Here is a 24,771-nt window from a genome sequence, read left to right on the forward strand (position 1 = left end):
CTATACCATTCTCAAAACCTTGACCCACCCCCATTCCTTTGAGATTCTTTTTCAAAAAGCTCCAAGAGATATTGTCAAAGGCTTTCTCAGCATCCACAAATATTAATACTGCCTTAGTGTTAATATTATTCTCAAGTAGTTCCATAATGTCTATTATATTCCTCACATTGTCAGATAAGTGTCTTCCTGGGAGAAAGCCAGCCTGGTCCTTATGAATCTCACCCACCAAAACCCTCTTCAATCTTTTTGCCAAAATGTCTGCAAAAATTTTGTAATCCACGTTAAGCAATGATATAGGGCGGTAGTTCTTAATCTGATTCTTTTCCTTCTCAGATTTTGGTATAAGTGTAATATAAGCTTCTTTCCACGATTCAGGTGCCTTCTTCCCCTCTAAGATTTCATTGCAGACTTCCTTAAACGGTTGAATCAACCAGTCTTTCAAAGCTTTGTAATATCTGGAAGTCAGGCCATCTGGTCCTGGAGATTTTCCCAATTTCATGTTTTGAATGGCTCCCTCTATTTCTTGCTCAGTTATTTTCTGGTTCAAAATCATTCTACTTTGATCAGATATTTTTTGTAATCCATACTTTTTAAGAAATTCTTCCATCTCTTTTTCCTCCACCGGCCCTTGTGCATAAAGTTTCCTGAAATAACTCTGAAAACAGTTTCTAATCTCATTTGGCCTAAAAATGTTCTTTCCTTCAACCTCTAGGCTTGTAACCGTGTTTAACTTTTGTCTCTTCTTCAGTTGCCATGCCAGAAGTTTCCCACATTTATCTGCCGATTCAAATGTCTTTTGTCTCATTTGCTTTATTTTCCATTCTATCTCCTGGTTCATCAATTCCATATACTGTCTCTGGTAAAACTTTATTTCTCTTAAAATTTCATGAGACTTTGGCTTTGATCTCAATTTCTTTTCACCTTCTTTTATTTTTTCCAAAATTTTGTTTTTCTTTTCATTCTGTCTCTTCTTTTTCAGGGTATTCTGCTGTATCAAAAATCCTCTCATAACCGCTTTACTTGCGTCCCAAATTGTTCTTTTTTCCACCTCTGTTTTCAGATTTATCTCAAAGTAGTCCTTAATAGATTTCTGGGCCTTTCTGTACACCTCTTCATCTCTAAATAGGGAGTCATTCATCCTCCATCTGAAGGAGCCAGCCGTTGTTGTGTTCATTTCCATCTTTACGGCGTTATGGTCGGAGCAAGTTTTTGGGCAGATTTCCACTTTCTTTATCTTAGGTGCCATTCCACTAGTTACCCAGATTTGATCGATTCTGGTCCAGGTCAATTTTGCTTCGGAGAAAAAAGTTCCCTCTCTCTCCAGAGGGTTTCTTGTTCTCCAAATGTCAATCAAGTCCATGTTATCTGTCATTTCAAAAAAAGTCTTAGGTAGCCTCCCATCCTTGGAAACCACCTGTCTTAGTGCTTTATCCATATTTGTAGAGACCACTCCATTCATATCTCCCATCATGATTATATTATAATCCAAATAGTCCATTAATGTCTCATGTAGTTTCTTAAAGAACTCTGACTTCCCTTCGTTCGGAGCATAAATCCCAATTATCAATAATTTTTCTCCTTGGACTTGTATTTCTATTGCCAAATATCTTCCTTGTTCATCTTTAAACATCAGCTTCGGGGCCAATTTTTCCTTAGCATAAATCACCACTCCTCTTTTTTTCACCTTATCTGATGAAATGAATTCCTGTCCCAGTCTTTTATTAACAAGTAATTTTCTATGTGTTCTGGTCACGTGGGTTTCTTGCAAACAAATCCAATCCAATTGTTCCTTTTTTAAAATATGGAAAACCTCACGTCTTTTTCTGGGAAGGTTCAAACCGTTACAATTCCAGCTTAAAAATTGTAGAGCCATGTTGTTACTTACTTTGTTGCTCCTCCAACTGCCCCCAACAGTTGTTCTTCCTTTGTTGGGGTCTGAAGTCCAAATGTCAAGTTCGATATGTCCGCTAAGTCCTTAGCCTCATTAGTCAGGTCCACCACTCCCTTCACCAGGTCTTCTTGATTTTTTTCCAGAAACTGTTCTTTATCTTGCACTGTTCTTATTTTGATTTTTTTTCCCTTTATAATTGAAAGAGAGGCCTTGAGGGTACTCCCATCTGTATATTATGTTGTTCTTCATCAACAAGGTGGTCAAATCCCTGTAGTAGGTTCTTACTTCCAAAATATATTTAGGAATATCCTTGTAAATCTGAACAAAGGAGTCTTCAATCTCCAGAGATCTTTGATATTGTAAATTCAATATTTTGTCTCTCTCCTCCTTAGATCTCAAAGTTATCAGGCAATCCCTTGGCTTCTTTTTATTCTGTCTTCTTCCCAGTCTAAAGGCCGTAACTATCTTAAATTCCTCCTCTTTCAAATTCACTTGCCAAAAGTCTGAGAATTCTTTGGTGAGGTACTCTGCCAAACTGTCCTGCTCACTTTCTGGCACGGCTCTCAGTCTCAAGTTCCTCTCCTTTCTCTGAAGATCTATTAAGGACAGGGCAGCCTCATGTTCCTCTAGCTTTTTGCAAACAGGTTCTAATTTAACTTGCGTTGATTCGGCTATAGTTTTTGCCTCTTCAGCAGTCTTACGAATTGCAACATTTTCTTCAATTAATTTATTTATAGTCTCTGTATTAGATGCAACACTTTTAGTGTTCAAATCAAGCTTCTCCGATAGCTCTGTTAATTGTTTAGAATTTTCTGTACCTTGTTTGGTCAATGCCTCTAATGATTCATTAATTTTTATTAATGCTTGTGTCACTGTATCCATCCCTCTTTCCTGCCCTTCTACACCTGCAAGGGCTAGGCCTGATATGGAGCCTCTTCTCCTTTGTGCAATTTTTGTTTTTGCTCTTGTTTTTATCTCATCCTCTTGGCCTCTCATGTCCCAAGGTCGTTCCCACAAGAATTGTTTCCAAATGGAAAACTCCACTAACTTTTTCCTTGCGCTGTTAAATTTTTCCCTCAGCCCTCTAGAGGGAGCAATTCACAGTTCAAAGTACAAGGAAACAAAGAAAAAGAAAGCGAAAAATGGCCACAACTTTTCAAATAATTTTCCAGTTAGAAAGCTGTTATCCTCAGCCACCAACAGTAGCAGATAAGGTCTCAACTTTGTATCCAACTTGCAATACACCAACTTTGTATCCAATCTCAAATGACAGTATCCAATCCCGGTGAATTAGTCCTTTTTAAAGCAGTCCTTTCCCAAGGGTTTAAAACAGCGGATAATTTTCCCTTTCATCTCTTTCCAGCAGGTAATGCTAGTTCAGGTTCATCCCCCCCGCTCCTGCTGCTAGGGGGGAAGGTTCAGATTCAATGTCTAGGTTAAGTATAAATAGAGCAATCTTCCGTCAAATTGCAGCTTGTTTATCGTTGCTTTAACTGTCATGCAGTCCGGGAAAGGCAGACTTCCTTATTTTAACTCTTTCCCGTTTTCAGCCAAATTTTCAAACCGTTTTGCTTTAAATCCCGGAGATTTCCCAATCTTACTCACGGGTAATTGTACATCCAAATCCGAATGCCAGGAAGGAATCGGCGCTCTCCGTTATGGCGACGCGGCTTCGCTCCGCGAGCTGGGTTGCGACTCTCAGCCCCGCGCTCTCACCCGATGCCGCTCCGGAGCCTTTAAAAAGGCTCCTTCGCAGTAAGGGGGGGCGCTTCAGGTGCCCACCGAGTCTCCTTGTTCACAGGCTTCTGCGCCTGTGATTTTAGGGGTCCCCGCTTCGCCGTAGCGGTCAGACCCGAACTCACGGAGCAGCCTCCCTGAGCAGAGCTCAGCAGGAGACCGCCATTAAACGCTGGTGCCGACCGGAAGTCCCCCTTACGAATTCTGTGGGTTATGCGCTCCGCTAACCCGGAAGTAGATGCCCCGGGATGCGAGCGGAAGTCGAGCTCTGGTGGCGCGGCAGCCGCGGGAGTTGCCATTAGTGAAAGCGCGCCTCATGTTACGAGTGGTTTCCTGTTATGAACGGACCTCCAGAACGGATTAAGTCCGTAACACGAGGTACCACTGTATTGACACCATACTTCAGTTTTCAAAACACTCTTTATTGTTAACCTTCTTAAACATACAGTGGTACCTCGGGATGCGAACAGGATCCGTTCCGGAGCCCCGTTCGCATCCCGAAGCGAATGTAACCCGTGTCTGCGTGCGCGGGTCACGTTTTGACGCTTCTGCGCATTCGTGTGACGTCATTTTGACGGTCTGCACATGCGTGTGCACGCGGCGACACCCGGAAGTAACGCACTCCGTTATTTCTGGGTTGCCGCAGAGCGCAACCCAAATTTGCCTAACCCAAAGCCTATTCATCCCGATGTATGACTGTATTGTCTATCCTTAACATATACTTCAAGGCTTCAAAGCACATACATTTCAGTAATCCTTGAGTGTCAGCCAGGGGCAAAAAATGGCACCCAGACTTTCTGAGGTGCTCACAAATAGAGAATCTTTAGGTGAAATGCACCTGGCGCCCTGCTAATTTCGAACTCTGCCTCTATCCAGAATGACTTCTAAGCCATTGGAAAGAACTAATATTACTTTCTCTTCATCATTATCAGCTATATTAATGATCAACTTCCATATTTTGTGCGTGACTTCTATTATTATATATCTGTAGCTAATGTGATATCACTCAGCAGTTATTATTATATTTGCAGATTAGACCACAAGAAATGAATGAGAACTGTTTCTGGATTAAGGCAAATGATGGCAGATATGAGAGTGCTGATCTTTTAGGCAAGCTGGAGCTTACGTTTTGTTGTAAAAAAACCCGTAAGTAACTAATTGTTTTGTTTTAAATTCTTACTAGGTTAGAAAATGAGCCTAGTTGATTTTGATTGAAACATCAGAATTTCTTACAACTACAGTTGAATATCTACATGTGCTGTCTGAGAACCAAGTTGAATAGTACTTTGGCTTACCTAAGACCTTTTATAAGTGATCCCATATGAACTGTAATTAGGAAGAATTAGGAAAAGGAGCATATAACATATGACAATTTTGGGTCAATGTTTTGTAATGGGATGTACAATAGTTCAAAGTTGGGAATGCAAGACACAGATCTGTGATTTTTGAGGGGTGTGCGTGCGTGTATTAAACTGATCATGACTTGATGGCCTTTATTGAAAAATGGAGAAAGTAAGTAGCACAGGAAGTGACTGCCTAGAGCTCCATGTGCTACAGTGGTATAAGAGAAGTGCAGCTGAAATCAGAATTTCGCTATCTCCGTCTCCACATTAATCTTCATTGGCTTTAAATAGATAAGTGGTGCTCTGGTGGTGGTTCATGCAAAGCTGCTATTCATACTTTTGATTTTGAGTATGAAACTTGTTCAAGTTGCAGACGCTTGCTTGATAAACAACTCTTGATTGTTGATTGTGTATTAAATGCACTGTACAGTGGTACCTCGGGTTACATACGCTTCAGGTTACATACGCTTCAGGTTACATACGCTTCAGGTTACAGACTCCGCTAACCCAGAAATATTACCTTGGATTAAGAACTTTTCTTCAGGATGAGAACAGAAATCATGTGGCGGTGGCACAGCGGCAGCAGGAGGCCCCATTAGCTAAATTGGTGCTTCAGGTTAAGAAGAGTTTCAGGTTAAGAACAGACCTCCAGAACGAATTCAGTTCTTAACCTGAGGTACCACTGTATTTGGTTACAGTGATTCAAAAAATAGCTCAGCCCATAGCAGTTTGATGTTGTGTGGGCATAGCTTAATTTACATTTTTAATCTAGTTTAGCAATACTTTTCTTAGAACCAATCAAATCAAGGCAATCTACAACTGTGGATTTGGGAGTTTTTTCTTATGAGCTAACATGGCTGCCTTTCTGTGTGTTGTTGTTGTTGTTTTTTCTTTAAAGGAAATGCTGATTAAACTTGAGTAAATTGGCTTTATAGTGGTACCTTGGTTCTCAAACTTAATCCGTTCTGGAAGTCCATTCCAAAACCAAAGCATTCCAAAACCAAAGTGCTTTCCCATAGAAAGTAATGCAAAATAGATTAATCTGTTCCAGACTTTTAAAAACAACCCCTAAAACAGCAATTTAACATGAATTTTACTATCTAACGAAACCATTGTTCCATAAAATGAAAGCAATAAACAATGTACTGCAGTCACACAATCAATCAATCAGTAGCTGAACTGGGTTCCACACAGTCATAAACAAAACAAAAAGAGCCGCAAAAACAAAAACACAAATAGCAAAAATAGTCAGACCTCAGCATAACACTCAAAATGGAATTGTGGCACTCAAAATGGAAGCATAACAACGAAATGGAGCATGTCCAGCTTCTGAAAAAGGTTTGCAAAGCGGAACACTTACTTCCGGGTTTGCAGTGTTTGGGTTCCAAGTTGTTTGAGTACCAAGGCGTTTGAGAATCAAGATACCACTGAATACAGTGAATACAGTGGTAACGTGAATGCATCACTGTCCTGCTTTGTCTTCAGCATAATGCCACATTTGGGGGCCTTTTGTCACCCATACTGCCCATGACTTTGATGGGAATATCTCCACCCATTCCTAATCTCCAGCAGTGGTGTAGATTGGGGCTTAGGGTTGTGGCTTTGCTGCTTACTTTTAAAATCCAGCAACATGAATCTTGTTATGTGCTTCTGATATGTAAGGAATGGAACTTTCTGCACTTGCATTGTGCTTATTTTTATTCATATTTAATTTCAAAACCACAACAAAATATGTATCTTTAGGGAAATATTTGATGCTTAACATTATTGTGTGCTAATAACATTGTTGTGCTTTTTGACAGTAAAAAAAGATGAAAATATTGAAGAGAGAAGTATTAAAAAACGAATCAAAGAACTCAAAATTTTGGATCCAAAGACTGCTCAAAACCTTTGTATGTAAATGCTTTACTTTGTTTAAAACATTTTAGAGAGTCAGATTTTTTTGAAAATAACAGTGTTCTACTTACTGAATTGTATTTATTATTACTATATTTAGGACTCAATGTGGCTTACAGCTAAAATAGAAACAGCTTAAAACAGAAATTTTAAACTCAATTCTCACTTTGTATTAAAGCACGGATTGTCAACATGGTGTCCTCCATATGTTGTTGAACTCCACCTCCCATCAGTCTCAAGCAGCATGATTCCAACATATGGAGGAAGTTATGTTAGCTTACCCCTGTATAACAACAATATCAACAGTAGGTTTAACTTATGTAATGGTGAGCGTAGGATTCATTACTGTACATACCAGAGCTTTCAGACATTGGAAACTAAATTGCAAAAGTACATAAATTTCTGGAAGATTATCCATCAGAAACAAATTTAACTATCAGTAGATGGTTGTTGTTTATATTTAAACTCAGACATTTTCTTTATTCAGTATTTGCCATCTTCAATGGGGATTTTTCTAATGAGCTTGTTTCTCTTGGCTTGTCCACACTTCAGCTTGTCCTGTACTTTCTGAGAGGTTTTTCATTTGCCCTGCCGCTTCCTCAGGGAAAACCCTCTGTTTACAGTGAATCGTAACAAATGTCAGTTTTCTGCAGATTAACATGTGAAACAATTCAGTGGTAAACAGCAGATTTTCCCAGGGTAAGCAGTGGGGCAAACAAAAAACCTCTTGCACTCTTACCTAGAAAGCATGGGACAAGCAGAAGTGTGGATGAGCTCTCAACTTGCTCCCACAGCAGAATTAGTAAGTTTCTCCAGTGGCTTAGGAGAAGGGATAGTTATTGACTAGACAATGGTGACTTCACCATCCATGCTGTTGAGGTGAGGAAATTCCTGTCATGGCACAATCTCGCATACGGCCTATGGTATTCTTCTGGAGCAGCTGTTTTGAGTTGGGGGGTGGGCAGTCAGGGGCACAGCTATCTTCTCCGGTACCTGGGGCAACCCGCCCACGAGGCCGCTGCCATGAGCCCTGCGCAGGGGCCACCATCCTCCTTCGCAGCTTTGCTGGCAGGCAGCGGCCCCAGCAGCACCCGGAGCGCACTGCACCCGCCTTGCTCCGCCTCTGGGGGCAGTACTGCTTTGCAGACGTTTTGATCCTACTTGGCTGACCATCTTCAGAAAGTGGTGATTGGGGCACATGAGCCGCCTTTGTGAGGTGCTGCAGGTTTCAGAGTTCATGAGCTTAACATCTACGTGGAAATGCTGAGTGGGATTATCCAGAGTTTTGGAGTGCATTGCACACCTTCTTTTGTTTCCTGAGACAGACAGATGCCGTCCAGCCCAACCTATCAGCTCCTGGTACACAGCTCTATTCCTTCTTTACATCTGCAAGTGTGGCAGTGAGTGTGATAGCTCTGTTTCTGACCTCAGTAATGAACTGGATAAGAGCTGTTAAACTGAAGTTTAAACCACATAAGATGATAGAGTTAGTGCGTGTTTCTCTAGACTGGAGGGTGGGGTGTGATCTGCCCTGGATGGGGTTACACTCCCACTGAAGGAGCAGGTGTGTAGCTTTTGGGTACTTCTGGGTACTTTAGGCTCACGTGACTTCTGTGGTGCAGAGTGCCTTCCATCAGCTTTGTCTGGTAGCCCAGCTATTCTCCTTTTAAGAAATGATAGTCTGAACACATAACCCCAATCTTGGCATGACTGCAGTGGCTACCAGGCACGATTTGAGTTGTAAAGCCATATGCAGTTCGGGAGTCTCGTACCTCAAGGACCGCCACTCCCCACTTCAACCAACCTGAACCCTACTGTCAGGTGTTGGTGTGGTTGCTCGAGAGCAAACAGGCAAGACTCCAACCTGTCTTTTCCAGGCTTTATTATCTGTACAAAGTATTTACAGTGCAGAGCGTTGCAAGTCCATGTCTGCTCAGTCGCTAGCAGAATCTGGGAGTTGGCAGTCCTTATACCTTCCCCAGCATAACAGTACCCCCATCCTTCTCCCCTCTCTGCGCGCAAACCTACTGTGCAAAGTGGGCGTTGGCAAAGGGGGGCTTGCCTCCCCTGCGCTTTGATTAGGCTCGGTGTTGAGGCTCTCCCTAGCATCTTTTGATCCCTGCGCCCCTTTCCCACTGGAGGCGGGGCTTCCTTCCTCGCCAGAGGAAGAACTGCTTCGCAAGATCTTCGGAGGCTCCCTGTAACACAACTGCCCTTCCATCTCTCGCCTCTGAGCTGATGGCAGTTCCCTGACACCTACATTCCTCATTGTGGACCCTTCTCTGCAAAGGAGGTGGCGACAAGACAACAGGCCTTCTCAGTAGTGACTCCCCATTTGTGGCATGCTTTTTCCTTGGGAGGCATGCCTGGCACCATTGCTTTCTGTTTTTAGATGTCAGGCAAAAGCATTTTTATTCACTCAGGCCTTTGGATCCTAATTTTATGCTTAGCTTGTAATGGGATAGGGTTCAGTTGGATCTGCTCTCTGATACGTATTATTAATTAATGTTTTAGATTGTTTGTAATGTCTGCTTTTGTAAGTAGCTTTGAGGTAACTGTTGTGGGAAAGGCAACTAATAGGTTTAATAGAGAATTTTATTTACTAATTTATCTTCCATGTCTCTTTCCTTATTTACGCTCATGTGTCTTGCTAAAGTTATTGATGTGCCACAATTTTATAAAGTGAGCAAGTGGTCACTTTAAAACTTTTGGTAGACATCTCAGCAAGCACTGTAGCTGGACAGCATTGCTTTTGCTTAGCCAAAATGTGTTCCCATTTGATAAGCATAGTTTGTGTTTGTGTGCTTTTCCTTAGCTATCTTCTTAGGTTATTTTCGGGTACCTTATGAAGAAATAAAAATGATGATACTGGAAATAGATGAAGCCCAGTTGTCGGAGTCTATGCTTCAGGTATGGTGAACTGATAAACAGCTTTATAATCATGTTTTTATGAATAAAAAACTGTTGGTTTAATGTTTAGCTGACTTGGCTTCTAACGCAGAAGGGCAGGATGTAAGTTTTAAAATAAAACTAGCCTGATGTAATTCCAGTGATGAAAAGAATACTCTCCTAAACGTCTCCTAAATCATCATCATCATCATTCCTTCATCTTAAGGTCCCTGGGCTGGTTACAACCATTGAAAAAGCAACAATAAAACATGGAAGGAGCAAAAGGTCATGAAGTTCAAGCTAATGCCTCAAAGCACTATTCACTGCAAAGCCAATCCAGTGCAGATGTAGTCACTTAGTAGGCTACATGATATAGCAAATAGGGATAGTTGAAGATATTGGGGATTGTCTGGAGTTTTGTTTGTTCCTGGGCTTAAAGACTTTGGGGTGGAGGGAAGAACTGGTTTTCTTGAAGTGTGGAGAGTGATGGGATGATATTCAACATTGTATAAGCAGAATTCATTTTCCTCTTCACCTGCTTCTCCATGCTCCCCACTTCTACTTTGGAAGGTCCCATCAACTCTCTGGAGTCGATTTGGGAACTGCACAGGTGGGAGGGGAAGAAGTTGTTCTGTTGTGAGAGTGTAAGCCACTTTTGCCTGTGGATGGGCTTCACTTAATATCACTGACTATCCATATTTCAGTGATCAAGTTTTCAAAGTGACAAGTGTACTCTATTCTTGCAGTCCAGTGACAAATCGCCCCAATTGCTTTAGCTTTCTAAAAGCATTCAGTTTAAATATCCCAAGTGATAGGAGATTAATAAAATGGCATGAAATCTCTCTGAAGCAATGCAGCAGCCAAGAATTAGAGCAAGAACTGTTGTATAAATTGTGGTATATATTGATACCCCCCCCCCAGCTGTGCTAGTGAATGTGATGATGTAAATGGAGATGGGTGTAATTAGGCCTTAACTAATGTATGGTCTCTCTTGCCAGCCATCTAGTAGCATAGGCCATTAGTGGGAGAAGGAGAATGTTCTAATGAAGGTTCTACATCATTCACTTTCTATTAGGCCATGTGTGGTATGAATATCAAACCCTCCCACCTTTAAGGTACAGGGTTTTGTTGTAAAACCTCAGGCTTTATTCTGTCAAGTGGGCTCACACAGCATTAGTTTGTTGGTTAAAACCTTTGTGCAAAGCTCTACAGAGCTACAGAATTTCCAGCCCCTTTGTTTATATCATCTGGTACAATTTGTACCTTGAGTTGAGTGCCATCATGCTGTAAATTTGTTATCTGTGCTGAATAATGCCATTGGTGTAGCTTGAAATCCTAGTGCTAAATACCTTGTCTAGATCAGTTCTCCCCCGCCCTTGTCTAGATCAGTTCTTAAGTTAGACTGTAATGATGTACTTTTAATAGTTTACTTTTATTTAAAGGTTATATGTTTATTGACACAAATTTTCTACGTGGTATCACTATACAAACAAAAAGCAGTTTGCCCAAATAAGCAAGCATAGTAACTGATGTAAATAATAACATTTTTGTTTTGTTTTTTAAAAAATCACACGACTTATGCAACAGTAATCATAGTAATAACATAGTCAATGTTTAAACTCACATAAAATTTAAGGAATATTTATTGTAGCATAGAAATTCAACATTGGTGTTTTCTGGGAATTAGAATTGCCGGGTTGTGACTAGGAGGCCAGTCTAGTAACCCACTTAAGAGTTCACTTCTCCATGAGAAAATAATTTCCAGTTGTCAGCATTCATTAAAAAACTGTTTCCCCCCACCCCCATATTCTTGTATGGCATTTCTTTTGAAGGCTGTTTATTGACTGCTACTTAGCTTTTTTCCCTGGGGCTATGATTACAATAGTTTTCAAGTAGTGAAGAAAATGGAAACTTGCACTTTTAAAAATCAGGAATTTCCACTTTTGCACTCAACAATTGAATTCTATTTTCTCACTGGAGTCAGTTTTAGTTTTCATTTTTTTAGTGATAAAATCCTTTTTTCTTTACATGTGTTGCTGTCTGAGCAAATTCCTTTGATTCTTTGTGAGACTGAATTGAAATTTTTTGAACTGGTTGTGTAAAATAAAACCTCATGGGAACATTTACTGAGAAAAGACCGTGAAAACTCTTAATATATTTCATATATTTTCATGATACATAGAATCTAATAAAGCACCTTCCTGAAGAAAAACAACTGAATGAATTGTCCAAAATGAAGAGTGAATATGAAAACTTGTCTGAACCAGAACAGTTCTGTATTGTGGTGAGTAGCACTGTTCCTTCTGCTTCATATGTGATGCTAACAATATCACTATAATTTTTGAATCTTTGAGAAGTATTTTAGTATTTTACCTCAAGCTGTATTTTTGGCTCTTCTACATAAGAAATGTAGAAAACTGGACACTTGCCTTCTAGTTTCTTTTGGTTGTTCAATGGCAGTAAGGGCTATGAGTGTTTGAACAGTCCAAGATAATGCTGGGGTTTTGATATACTGCAGGGATTTTGCTTATGCACTTCTGCCACCTTATCCCCTGAATTTAGAATATTGAAGCAGAAAAAGAATGAAGAGACTTGCAGTCCCAAGAACACATGTACACAAATAATTCTCCTATAACATTTTCTGAATAATTATGCTTAGAACTATGTGTGTCACTCAAACTTTATTATGGCCTGAGCAACTGCTCATGCACTAATGTACCCCAGTAGTAATGTGTGGTGCTGTGCAAACAGCTTGATAAGAAGCACCTGGAAGACTAGAAGAAATGCTAGTGGGCTTTTTGGCTTAGTATATTCACAAGTTAAATATAGCTGAGAAGGATAATTATTCACAAGTTAAATATTGCTCAAACAAGTGTTCCTCGTTCATTCATCTATTTTGGGATAGTATATAGGCATGAGGTTTGGCTTCAGTCCATTTGTCATACCTGTAAATCATCCAAGATTAAACCAACCTGCTCCATGCTAAAGTATAACATAGGTTTTAAAAGAGAACTTTTTTCCCTTTTCAATCAGATGAGCGGTGTAAAGAGGCTGAAGCCACGGCTGAGTGCTATTCTTTTTAAGCTTCAGTTTGAGGAACAGGTGAATAACATCAAACCTGACATCATGGCTGTCAGTGCTGCCTGTGAAGAGATAAAGAAGAGCAGGAGCTTCAGTAAGCTTCTGGAACTAGTATTGCTAATGGGAAACTACATGAATGCAGGATCTCGAAATGCACAGACGTTTGGATTTAACCTCTGCTCCTTATGTAAAGTGAGTCTTTTTAAAGAGCTGTGAATGCTGAGTTCAGTGCTGCAATCACTTGCTTTTCATATTTACAATGCAGTTTAAATTGCTTTCTGTTTTTTGACACCTAACATCTTCAATAACTTCAGCTTAAATGTCTATTCATTTACCCCCACCCACTTATAAAAGCAGTTAATTTGTTTTGATCTAGACAATAGTAGATATTGTAAATGTGTATGCTCGGTTTCGAGATTGCTGTACAGTTTTAAAAGCTTTGGTGTTTCAAGCCGACAGAAAGAGGTGTGACATGGTGAGCTATTGTTGCTGCTCATTGTCTCAATTACGAATATTTTTAGTAGTACATCAAAAATGAAACTGAAAGCTTGCACTTAGTGAATTCTGTTAAGGGTTCAACGGAGCAAATAATTGGTCCCAGTTCTGCAAGTACTTCAGATTTGTACAACACAGAGTATACTCAGTCAGAGCTGAAATACATTTATTTCAGCTTTTTCTTTTTTTTCTTTTTTAATAATATTTTTATTGAACAATTTTTAATATAACAAAAACAAAACATACATAAACAAACATCAGACAATAATAAAACATAAAAACAAGTACCATTTCATAACCCAATTTGTAAACCTTACTTCCTCGACCTCCCCTTACTTCCCGTTTCTGTATTCCAAATTCTTACAGTTATTCAGCGAAATCTTGCCTTATTTTATTATAAATTTATAATATTCACCCTTATTCTCTTTATCATAACCCTTACTGATAGTAACCATTTATTTTAATCCAACATCATTCTAACTGTCACCAATTTTATAATGTTTCTTTAAATACTCCTTAAATTTTTTCCATTCTTGTTCCGCCGCTTCTCTTCCCTGGTCTCGGATTCTGCTCGTCATCTCCGCCAAATTCATATAGTCCATCACCTTCATCTGCCATTCTTCCAGTGTGGGTAGATCCTGTGTCTTCCAGTACTTTGCAATGAGTATTCTAGCTGCTGTTGTAGCATACATAAAAAAGGTTGTATCTGTCTTTAACACCCCCTGGCCGACAATACCCAAGAGAAAGGCCTCTGGTTTCTTGGTGAAAGTATATTTAAATACCTTTTTCAGTTCATTGTAAATCATTTCCCAGAATGCCTTAATCTTCGGGCACGTCCACCAGAGGTGAAAAAAAGTACCTTCCTTTTCTTTACATTTCCAACATTTATTATCAGGCAAATGGTAAATTTTTGCAAGCTTGACTGGGGTTATGTACCACCTATAAATCATTTTCATTATATTTTCCCTTAAGGCGTTACACGCCGTAAACTTCAGCCCGGTGGTCCACAACTTTTCCCAGTCAGCAAACATAATGTTATGACCAATGTCCTGAGCCCATTTAATCATAGTTAATTTAACCATTTCATCTTGTGTGTTCCATTTCAGCAGCAGATTATACATTTTTGACAAATTCTTAGTACTGGATTCTAACAGTTCAGTCTCTAATTTTGATTTTTCCACCTGGAAGCCTGTTTTTCTGTCTTATTTCAGCTTTTTCTTCTGATTTTGAAGGCTGATATTTTCCAAATATGCACTGGATATGTACATATTTGGCTACTATCTGATACTAAAGCATCAATATTAGAATTGAATCTTGTAGTAAAGCTAAATGGACCCCTGACCATTAGGTCCAGTCGCGGCCGACTCTGGGGTTGCGGCGCTCATCTCGCTTTATTGGCCGAGGGAGCCGGCATACAGCTTCCGGGTCATGTGGCCAGCATGACTAAGCCACTTCTGGCAAACCAGAGCAGCGCACGGAAACGCCGTTTACCTTCCCACTGGAGCGGTACCCATTTATCTACTTGCACTTTGACGTGCTTTCGAACTGCTAGGTTGGCAGGAGCAGGGACCAAGCAACGGGTGCTCACTCCATTGCGGGGATTCGAACTGCTGACCTTCTGATCGGCAAGTCCTAGGCTCTGTGGTTTAACCCAAAGCGCCACCCGTGTCCCTGAATCTTGCAGTATCTTCCAGTAAAAGGCTCCTGGTGTGCAGTCTTATTTAGAAATTTTGCAATATCTTCATCCATTAAACATTTTGGGAAACATTCCCTGAATAAAAAATATTCAAACTTTGATGTCAAACTCTGAAAAGCTTATTATTTTATTTTTATTTTAGAAATTTTTACCCCCCCCCCTTTTCCATCAAGGAACTCGGAGCAGATGGTCTCCCACCTACTCAGACTAAACTTGGTCAATAAGGTTGCTACATTGTGTTCCTTTACAAAGTTGGTATCTTCTAGATACTTTACACTGCATCATGGGAGTTGTAGTCCAAAACATTTGGATAGCACCAAATTGGCAAGGATTGCTTTAGACCATGTCTGTGCTAATTGTAACTCTGCATTAGAAAACAAAATTTGAATATGAAAATCAAATTTTCAATTAAAATGGCAAATTAAATGCAATTAGTTTTTTAAATGGTTCAAAACTCAGTTTTCAGATATTGTGCAGGAAAACTGATTTCAATTTCTATTTTGTAAATCATAAAATATATGATCAAAATGTATTACTGCTTCTGAATATTCACTTACTAATTTCTAGTTAAAGGACACCAAATCAGTTGATCAGAAGATAACACTGCTTCATTTTCTGGTGGAATTGTGTGAAGAGAAGTATCCTGAAGTCCTAAGCTTTGTTGAAGACTTGCAGAGCTTAGATAAAGCAAGCAGAGGTTTGTATTAAAGAATGGGCTAATATATTTTATTCAGCTGTTGTCCAGAATGAATAATTTTTGATTTGAGTGTTGAAGTTTGTACCCACACCCAAGAATTTACATTCCAGAATATACTACTTTTCAAGCTTCCTTGTAAGCGGAAGGTCATTTCAGGAAAGTTCATATTGAACTAAGAAAATGTCCAGAACAGAATAGTGGTGTGCAATAAGAAAGCAGCAACACAGAGTTGGAAATATTGTACATGATACTGGTATGCGTCTTTGAAAGGCAAGAAGCTACAAGACTGGCATAAGAATTGTCAAGATTTCAAATCTGAAAAAGATCAGTAGTCCTGCAGTACCAGAGGCTCAAACAGATGTATATCCAAACTGACAAGCAGCAAGCCCTCAATAATTCTCCACACTTTCAGCCATAGGGATCCTCCCTCCCCCCCCCTCTCAGAAAGAAGAAGCCATGCTCCACTTAATGCCAGGTTATCCTGCACATCCTGCATCCTTTTGCTTTGCACCACAGGGGTAGCAGGCCAGCATGAATGCATGGGCTGAAAAGTTGGCCACTGAAATTTGCCAGGAGTGTAAGGAACAGATTTAAGACCCCCCTGAGATCCAGAAATGAGCGCCATTACTGGCTAACGTGCTTAGTCATCAAACATATGCTGTACCTACTGAACATTTAGTTTCACAGGCCCAGAGGCACACTGGAGTCTTTTTTATGGTGCAACAGAATGGGGATATGTGGATGATTCTGCTCCAAAGTGGTTCTACATATTCTGAATAAAAGTGTCAAGATGAAAATATTGAGGTCCATTCGAATAGTGCTTGAACTACAGAGTACCCAGGCACACAGAAGACACACACATTCTGATATGGTGCTCATGAAAGTTCAACACTTCCCCCAGTATCTCAGCCACTTCCAGTACAGGTAGTTGCGGTTTGGGTTCATAGTCACATCCAAAGTTTCACCAAGGTACTAGTGGTGCTTGGGGCACATCTCAGGATACAAGTGGTGTTTCTTTATCCCTGGGGCAGCTAATCTGTGGTCTTTCAGATATTTTTGGATTCCAGCTCCCAACAGCCCAGGCAGCAAGAGAAATAGTCAGAGATAGTGGGAGTCATAGTCCAGCTAGAGATGGAAGTTCAAAGGTTAGACACCCTGCTCTACTTAGTTGACATTTTATTTTGAACATAACTCAGGTATTCTCTGTAGAGAGGTTTATAAATTCTGGAATCCATATTTATTTGTTCTTGCTCCTTGAATCAAGTGCTTCAGCCCATTCAAATCTATCTCACCTATACTAGAGACCACAGTTTCATGGTGATCTGAAAAGTTTTCTGGAGCAAATCCTGAAACACAGGAGAGCAAAACTAGAAGATCAAAATTTTAACATGTTTCTATCTGGAAAACAGACTGGCTGGTACATGAAGTCATGTGCACCTCATGGTTATTAGTCTACTCTTGGTAATTATATGCTTCACCAGGATACTATAAACAAGTTTTGCACCTACCACTGAACAACTTTCTTCCTTTAAGATGAGAGAGTCTGGCAGAAGCATATGTCCCCATGAAGAGTAAGTACTATAGTATGTTTGGTACTAATTGTATACCTATATACTGTCTCAACTGTGATCAGTATGCCCTCTCCAAATCACTCAATTGGTGCATTAACTAGTCAGAGCCTGAGTACATTTGCTGTTTCCGGTGATATGACTGAGTAAATTTATTAAACTGATCATTCATCAAGATACTGAGTAGATAGTAGAACTCAACACATGACAAAAGTATTTCATAATGTGGACTTATAGGAATCTTTGCAAGAAAGCATCTACTAACAGTATTCACCTTTTGATACGTGTGAGGTTTTAATTATAAATATATGCTTAGTTTCAGCAGAAAGCTTGGAGAAGAGCCTAAAGCAGATGGAAAGGCAGCTTATACAACTTGAGAAGGATTTAGAGACCTTTCCCCTTTCTGAAGATATTCATGACAAATTTGTGACAAAGATGTCCATATCCTTTTGCTGTTAAATAACTTATCTGGCTTTGTCTAGGGTTCTTTAACACTTTTAAAATTTATTTGCATAATCTTTATTAAAGTTATAGCCATCACTTCTGACAACCCTGACCTCATTTCTACCTTGAATTACTAAGAACCTAAAACGGCTTTAATGAAGATTCACCTATAATTCATAATCTGAAGGTAGTCCTGTGTCATCTCCAGTGGTTTGGCGTTTTCGTCATATAGGCATGAAAGTGCTCATTGAATGGAAAATATTACTGGAGGAAACAGTTGAGAAGTTGACTAGTTAAGCACTACAACTTAAATTGGATGGAAAACAGCTTAATTTAGCAATGAGGGAAGAGTTGCCTGCTTGGGGTATCAATTTAGATTGCCCATTTTGATTATTTTTTTAGTCTGAACTACAAACTAATTTCAGTTTTTTAAAGCTTCTTTTCTCTTACTGTTTGGAATTGTATGTGTAATTATTCCTTTGAATTTATAGGAGCCGCCATCATTCTTTTCCATAAATCCTGTGCATCTTACCTGCTAATTTTGGTTCAGGTTTTTTCCTTTCAGATGCTTTTTGATGTGATTTTTTTTTCTGTGTCTGGTTTGTAATTCACTAAGAAGCAAGTAGCATTAGCACAAAAGACAGCACCGGGGGGGGGGGGGGTCCACAAAAAGCAGATAGATGTGCTCTTGTGGGTTTCTTGTTTTTGTTGGCCTGTAGGAAGGTTTAATGAAGGTATGAAAGAACTAATTGTCTGCAGCTCTAAACCATTATGCTTCACATTCAGTTCCCATGACACTTCATGTTACTAACCAGAGTAAAGTTAGCTGTTGGTCATTTGAGGCTACAGAATGTATTTTCATATTTAACACTTGGTCAGTACATTGGTATTGTACATAAATATCTATTTATTTCTTAAAAGGTATACACTACCTGGTTGTAAGAAACCTCAAAGAAGATTACAAAAAGAATAAAACAATAAAATTATCAATTAAAACAATTAACAACAGTTTTAATCAGCAATAAAGTAAAAACAGATTAAAACACATCAACATGCTAGGTATCTGGTAGGCCTATCTAAACAAAAATATTTTAGCACATGCCGAAAAGTGTACAGTGGGGGCACCTGTTCCATATCAATAGGCAACAAGTTCCAAAGTATAGGTGCTGCCACAATAAAATATTGATTTCTGATAAATGTGGAACAGGTATTATGTGGCACCTTCAACAGCGCTACTTCTGCAAATTGAAGCAATCAAATGGGTGCATGTGGGGTAAAGTGTCTCTGAGGTGAACCAGTCCCAAGGGCTTTATATACTAATTGTAACACCTTGAACTTGGCCTGGTAGCAAATCTGTAACTAGTGCAAATCACTTAAAAGCACGTATTATATGCTGACAATGCCTTATTCCTGTCAGCAATTGTGCTGCAACAATCTGCACTGACTGCAGTTTTCAGATCAAGCACAAGGGAAGCCCGACATAAAAGCGCATTGCAGTAATCTAGTCTTGAAGTAACCAGAGTGTGAAGTACTCTGACCAAGCTTTTCCTGTCTAGAAATGCTCATAGCTGTCAAATCAATTGTAGTTGATAAAAGACACTTCTAGCCTCTGAGCAACTAAGCCCCCATTGACACAGCTGGATCCAGAAGCACCCCCAGAATGCAAACCTGCTTAGTGTAACCCCATCCAGGATAGGCAACTGACCAATTTCTCGGACATGGAAACCACTTGTCCATAGTGTCTCTATCATGCCCGGATTCAAGCCCAGATTGTTTTCAGTCATCTTTCTCACTACTGTATCCAAGCAATGGCCCACACAGTTGCATGTCCAGGCCTGAACCCAGATTGGAATGAATCTAAATAATTTGTGTCATCCAAGAATACATTCAGCTGCCACACCACAGCCGTCTCCACCACCTCCCCCCAAAGTGGGTATATTCAACTGGTGAATAGTTGTTCCAGTCTAAGGGGTCCAGAGCTGCGGATTTTTTAGGAGCAGCCGCACTACTGCCTCTTTCAAGGCAGCAGGGATCACACCTTCACATCCACTGAATGGATATAAATGCATTCCATTTTAAAACAGTCCTGCCTGAAAGTCTCTTGCACCATACTGAGCGATACAATTTCTACTGGCACAGTCACCAAGGTGTAATGACACTTAGAATCATAGGATCATAGAGTTGGAAGAGACCACAAGGGCCATCGAGTCCAACCCCCTGCCAAGCAGGAAACACCATCAGAGCACTCCTGACATATGGTTGTCAAGCCTCTGCTTAAAGACCTCCAAAGGAGGAGACTCCACCACACTCCTTGGCAGCAAATTCCACTGTCGAACAGCTCTTACTGTCAGGAAGTTCTTCCTAATGTTTAGGTGGAATCTTCCTTCTTGTAGTTTGGATCCATTGCTCCGTGTCCGCTTCTCTGGAGCAGCAGAAAACAACCTTTCTCCCTCCTCTGTGACATCCTTTTATATATTTGAACATGGCTATCATATCACCCCTTAACCTCCTCTTCTCCAGGCTAAACATGCCCAGCTCCCTTAGCCGTTCCTCATAAGGCATCGTTTCCAGGCCTTTGACCATTTTGGTTGCCCTCCTCTGGACACGTTCCAGTTTGTCAGTGTCCTTCTTGAACTGTGGTGCCCAGAACTGGACACAGTACTCCAGGTGAGGTCTGACCAGAGCAGAATACAGTGGCACTATTACTTCCCTTGATCTAGATGCTATACTCCTATTGATGCAGCCCAGAATTGCATTGGCTTTTTTAGCTGCCGCGTCACACTGTTGGCTCATGTCAAGTTTGTGGTCAACCAAGACTCCTAGATCCTTTTCACATGTAGTGCTCTCAAGCCAGGTGTCACCCATCTTGTATTTGTGCCTCTCATTTTTTTGCCCAAGTGCAATACTTTACATTTCTCCCTGTTAAAATTCATCTTGTTTGTTTTGGCCCAGTTCTCTAATCTGTCAAGGTCGTTTTGAAGTGTGATCCTGTCCTCTGGGGTGTTAGCCACCCCTCCCAGTTTGGTGTCATCTGCAAATTTGATCAGGATGCCCTTGAGTCCATCATCCAAGTCGTTGATAAAGATGTTGAATAAGACCGGGCCCAAGACAGAACCCTGTGGCACCCCGCTAGTCACTCTTCTCCAGGATGAAGAGGAACCATTGATGAGCACCCTTTGGGTTCGGTCAGTCAGCCAGTTACAAATCCACTGAGTGGTAGCATAGTCAAGACCACATTTTACCAGCTTCTTTACAAGAATATCATGGGGCACCTTGTCAAATGCCTTGCTGAAATCAAGGTAGGCTACATCCACTGCGTTCCCTTCATCTACCAGGCTTGTAATTCTGTCAAAAAACGAGATCAGGTTAGTCTGACATGACTTATTTTTCAGAAATCCATGCTGACTATTGGTGATCACAGCACTCCTTTCTAGTTGCTCACAGACTGTTTGCTTAATGATCTCTCCAGAATCTTCCCTGGTATTGATGTCAGACTGACTGGGCGGTAATTATTTGGGTCCTCTCTTTCCCCCTTTTTGAAAATAGGGACAACATTTGCCCTTCTCCAGTCTGCCGGGACTTCACCTGTTCTCCAGGAATTCTCAAAGATGACTGCCAGTGGTTCTGAGATCACATCTGCCAGTTCTTTTAATACTCTTGGATGCAGTTCATCTGGCCCTGGAGACTTGAATACATCTAGACTAGCCAAGTATTCTTGTACTATCTCCTTAGTTATTCTGGGCTGTGTTTCCTCTGCTGAATCATTTGCTCCAAATTCTTCAGGTCGGGCATTGTTTTCTTTATCGGAGAAGACTGAGGCAAAGAAGGCATTGAGGAGTTCAGCCCTTTCTGTGTCCCCTGTTTGCATTTCACCATCTTCTCCTCTGAGTGACCCCACTGTTTCTTTGTTCTTCCTTTTGCTACGAACATACCCATAAAAGCCTTTTTTGTTGCTTTTAACCTCTCTAGCAAGCCTGAGTTCATTCTGTGCTTTAGCTTTTCTGACTTTGTGTCTACACGTGCTGGCTATTTGTTTGAATTCCTCTTTGGTGGTTTCCCCCCTTTTCCGTTTTTTGTACACATCCTTTTTTAATCTTAACTCAATTAAAAGTTCTTTAGATAGCCACCCTGGCTTCTTTAGGCACCTTCCATGTTTCCGTCTCATTGGTATTGCCTGAAGTTGTGCTTTTACTATCTCCCTCTTAACAAACTCCCAGCCATCATGAACTCCCTTTCCTTTTAGTATTGCTGTCCATGGGATCTCACCCAGCACTTCCCTAAGTTTTATGAAGTCGGCTTTCTTAAAGTCAAGAAATTGAGTCCTAGTATGCTTGGCTGCTCCTTTCCGCTGTATAGTAAACTTCAGAAGAGCATGATCACTCGCGCCTAATGATCCTTCCACTTCTACCCCACTAATGAGGTCATCAACATTGGTTAGGACCAGATCTAAAATGGCTGTTCCTCTTGTTGCTTCTCCCACTTTCTGGACAATGAAGTTGTCTGCAAGGCCAGTGAGGAATCTGTTTGACCTTATGCTCTTGGCTGAGTTTGACATTCAACAAATATCCGGGTAATTGAAGTCCCCCGTTACTACTATCTCCCTTCTTTTTGCATGCTTGGCCATCTGTTTCAGGAAGGCATCATCTATGTCCTCCGTTTGGCTTGGGGATCTATAGTAAACTCCCACAATGAGGTCACTGTTATTCTTCTCTCCCTTAATTTTGACCCAAATGCTCTCACTTTGGCTTTGAGGTTCTAAATCTTGGATCTCTTCACAGGTATACACATCCCTGACATATAACGCCACTCCTCCTCCTTTCTTGTCTGGTCTGTTTCTCTGAAATAGATTGTATCCCTCCATTATTACATTCCAATCGTGGGACTTATCCCACCAGGTTTCAGTGATGTCTATTATGTCATATTTAGTTTGCTGTACCAAGAGCTCAAGCTCATCTTGTTTATTTCCCATGCTTTGCGCATTAGTGTACAGACATTGAAGTCCATTAATAATTCCCCCGTGTCTCTTATTTAAGGATTTTTTCCTCCCACCACTAGGTCTGCGTGCTGTTTGCTCCATTTGGTCTATGACATTTGGATGATCATCTTCATCAATTGATAGACTCCTACCTTCAGGAGCACTGTCTCCCTCCCCCACATTAGTCAGTTTAAAGCCCTCCTGGGTATTTCTATAGGTATTTCTGCCTTCTAGCCTATGATTGTCCAGAATCAGCAGTTGATCATCTGAATGATAAGGATTTGAAGGTCTCAGAATGGTTAGCAATTTTCTGTGCTTTCGCATGTAAGCATGACTATGCATGCACATGGTAATTTTAATTTTGTCTTTGCTATCTTAACTGCCACCTTGAAAGCATTCTAGCATATACATTGCTTGCCTGAAGGACAGCACTGAACATGAAAATGTATTCATAAACCCTACCTACAGGTTTACACACAGGTTACTCTTATTTATAAGAGAGTGTATTATCTGAAACTTCACAGAAATACCTCACCATTTCAACCAAATTCACATGTGACACTTAAACAGATGGTTTGATCTTTAAACACTGTTAAGATGCAATAGTTAGCTCTCTTCTGCTAACACTCCCTATAGGCAGGGAATAATTGAGGAACAGTGGAGTTACATGTGGTTTCTGGTAATGGCTGTGAGCTTTCTAATTAAAGACACTCACTTCCAGGAAAGCTGGAGTTACGATAAATTACAAACCAAAGGAGACTTGATGTAAAGGTTAGATGAACCTGCACAGCGTGAAGAAGTTGGGGCCTGTCTGAGCTCTTATTGTTATGACAGGGGAAGTTGAATGATGCTGATGTCTTTTGAAAGGCACACAGCTCGTAAAAAGCAGTCGGTGGGAAAGCTGAGACAGGAAGGATGGGGCTTTGTGAAAACTAATTTCTCACTTGCCATACAATTACGCTCTGTAGGCAACTTGGCTATTACATCCTGTCACTAAATATCATAACCTGGAGCCGGCTAATGAATTGATTAGCATTCATATTTCTTTTAGAAGTCTGATATGTGCACAGTCAGTGGGTTCTATTATTGATAGAATCTATAATTATATAAAAGACTTCCTTACTGGATTATTCTAGTTAGCTGTCCATTGCAGTTGTGTACACTACTTTACATGCAATTAAATCCCCACCCCCGCTTTTTTTTGCTGTAGATAGGAATTCCAGAGAAATAAAGCATAGAACATTAAAACCATTTATGCAAACATTATGATGAAACTAATTTAAATTACTTGATAGGTATAGATGTGCAAACAAGTTAAATGAAAATTGGGTCCTTGAACAGTTTTGAGAAGCTCACATTTCTATTTGATTATAATACAGGCACACCATTATCAAAATACACGATAAGCTCTAGAGCTCTTATCTACAAAAACAAATTGATAAAATACTTTTGTCAGTTTTTTCTTGCACCGCTTGGTCACTTTAGAAAGCCATTTAAATATATATTGCAAGAGACGACAAATCTATAAAAATAATTTTATGAACTAAATGGTATTTTGTACTTCTGTACTTTTTCAGAATAGCAGGAAAATAGTGTCTCATTTTATCAAGAAAATGACAGTTTTGGAAATAAAGCATTTAGTACCCTGCTAAATTTTGCCTGATTAATAATAGTAATACGTTTTAATAGTGTGCTGATCGTTAAAGGGATTTATATAAATTGTTCTCTGTTAGATGATAGTATTGGCTATGTATGATGATCTGTTGATGTAAAATTAAATTGCCAGTGGAACCAACTTGATATAGGCACATAGTGAAAATGCCATCTGAATGACGACTTCCTATTATGCTTAGCAAAATAATAAGAACTGAGACTCTAGAAACACAGGAGGCGAGAAGTTTAGGAATATTGGTTCAGTTGTAAGAAGCACCTTTTCATGTTTGATTTTCATTGTGCATTTACTAGCATGGTTTGTTTAAGTATTAAGAGGCTTTAAAGATTATCAGAAATTCAGCCAAAAAAATCACAAAATGACATGTGTAGAGGAATACTATGAAGA

General features: G+C 40.0%; 1 protein-coding gene across 2 annotated transcripts in view; it reads left to right on the top strand.

The window, feature by feature from the left end:
- Positions 1-24,771, top strand: part of DIAPH3 (diaphanous related formin 3) — a 126,079-nt gene that overhangs the window by 32,077 nt on the left and 69,231 nt on the right. Inside the window, exons 17-23 of one of the 2 annotated variants that reach the window (XM_053384714.1) lie at positions 4,660-4,774; positions 6,774-6,863; positions 9,683-9,777; positions 11,939-12,040; positions 12,790-13,029; positions 15,596-15,725; positions 17,610-17,734. In XM_053384714.1, the coding sequence (XP_053240689.1) occupies positions 4,660-4,774; positions 6,774-6,863; positions 9,683-9,777; positions 11,939-12,040; positions 12,790-13,029; positions 15,596-15,725; positions 17,610-17,734 (897 nt within the window). Of the gene's footprint in view, positions 1-4,659; positions 4,775-6,773; positions 6,864-9,682; positions 9,778-11,938; positions 12,041-12,789; positions 13,030-15,595; positions 15,726-17,609; positions 18,737-24,771 lie in introns of those variants that run through there. The other variant, XM_053384713.1, reaches the window with a different exon arrangement.

This window comes from Podarcis raffonei, chromosome 4 (assembly GCF_027172205.1).
Source record: "Podarcis raffonei isolate rPodRaf1 chromosome 4, rPodRaf1.pri, whole genome shotgun sequence".
NCBI lineage: Eukaryota > Metazoa > Chordata > Lepidosauria > Squamata > Lacertidae > Podarcis > Podarcis raffonei.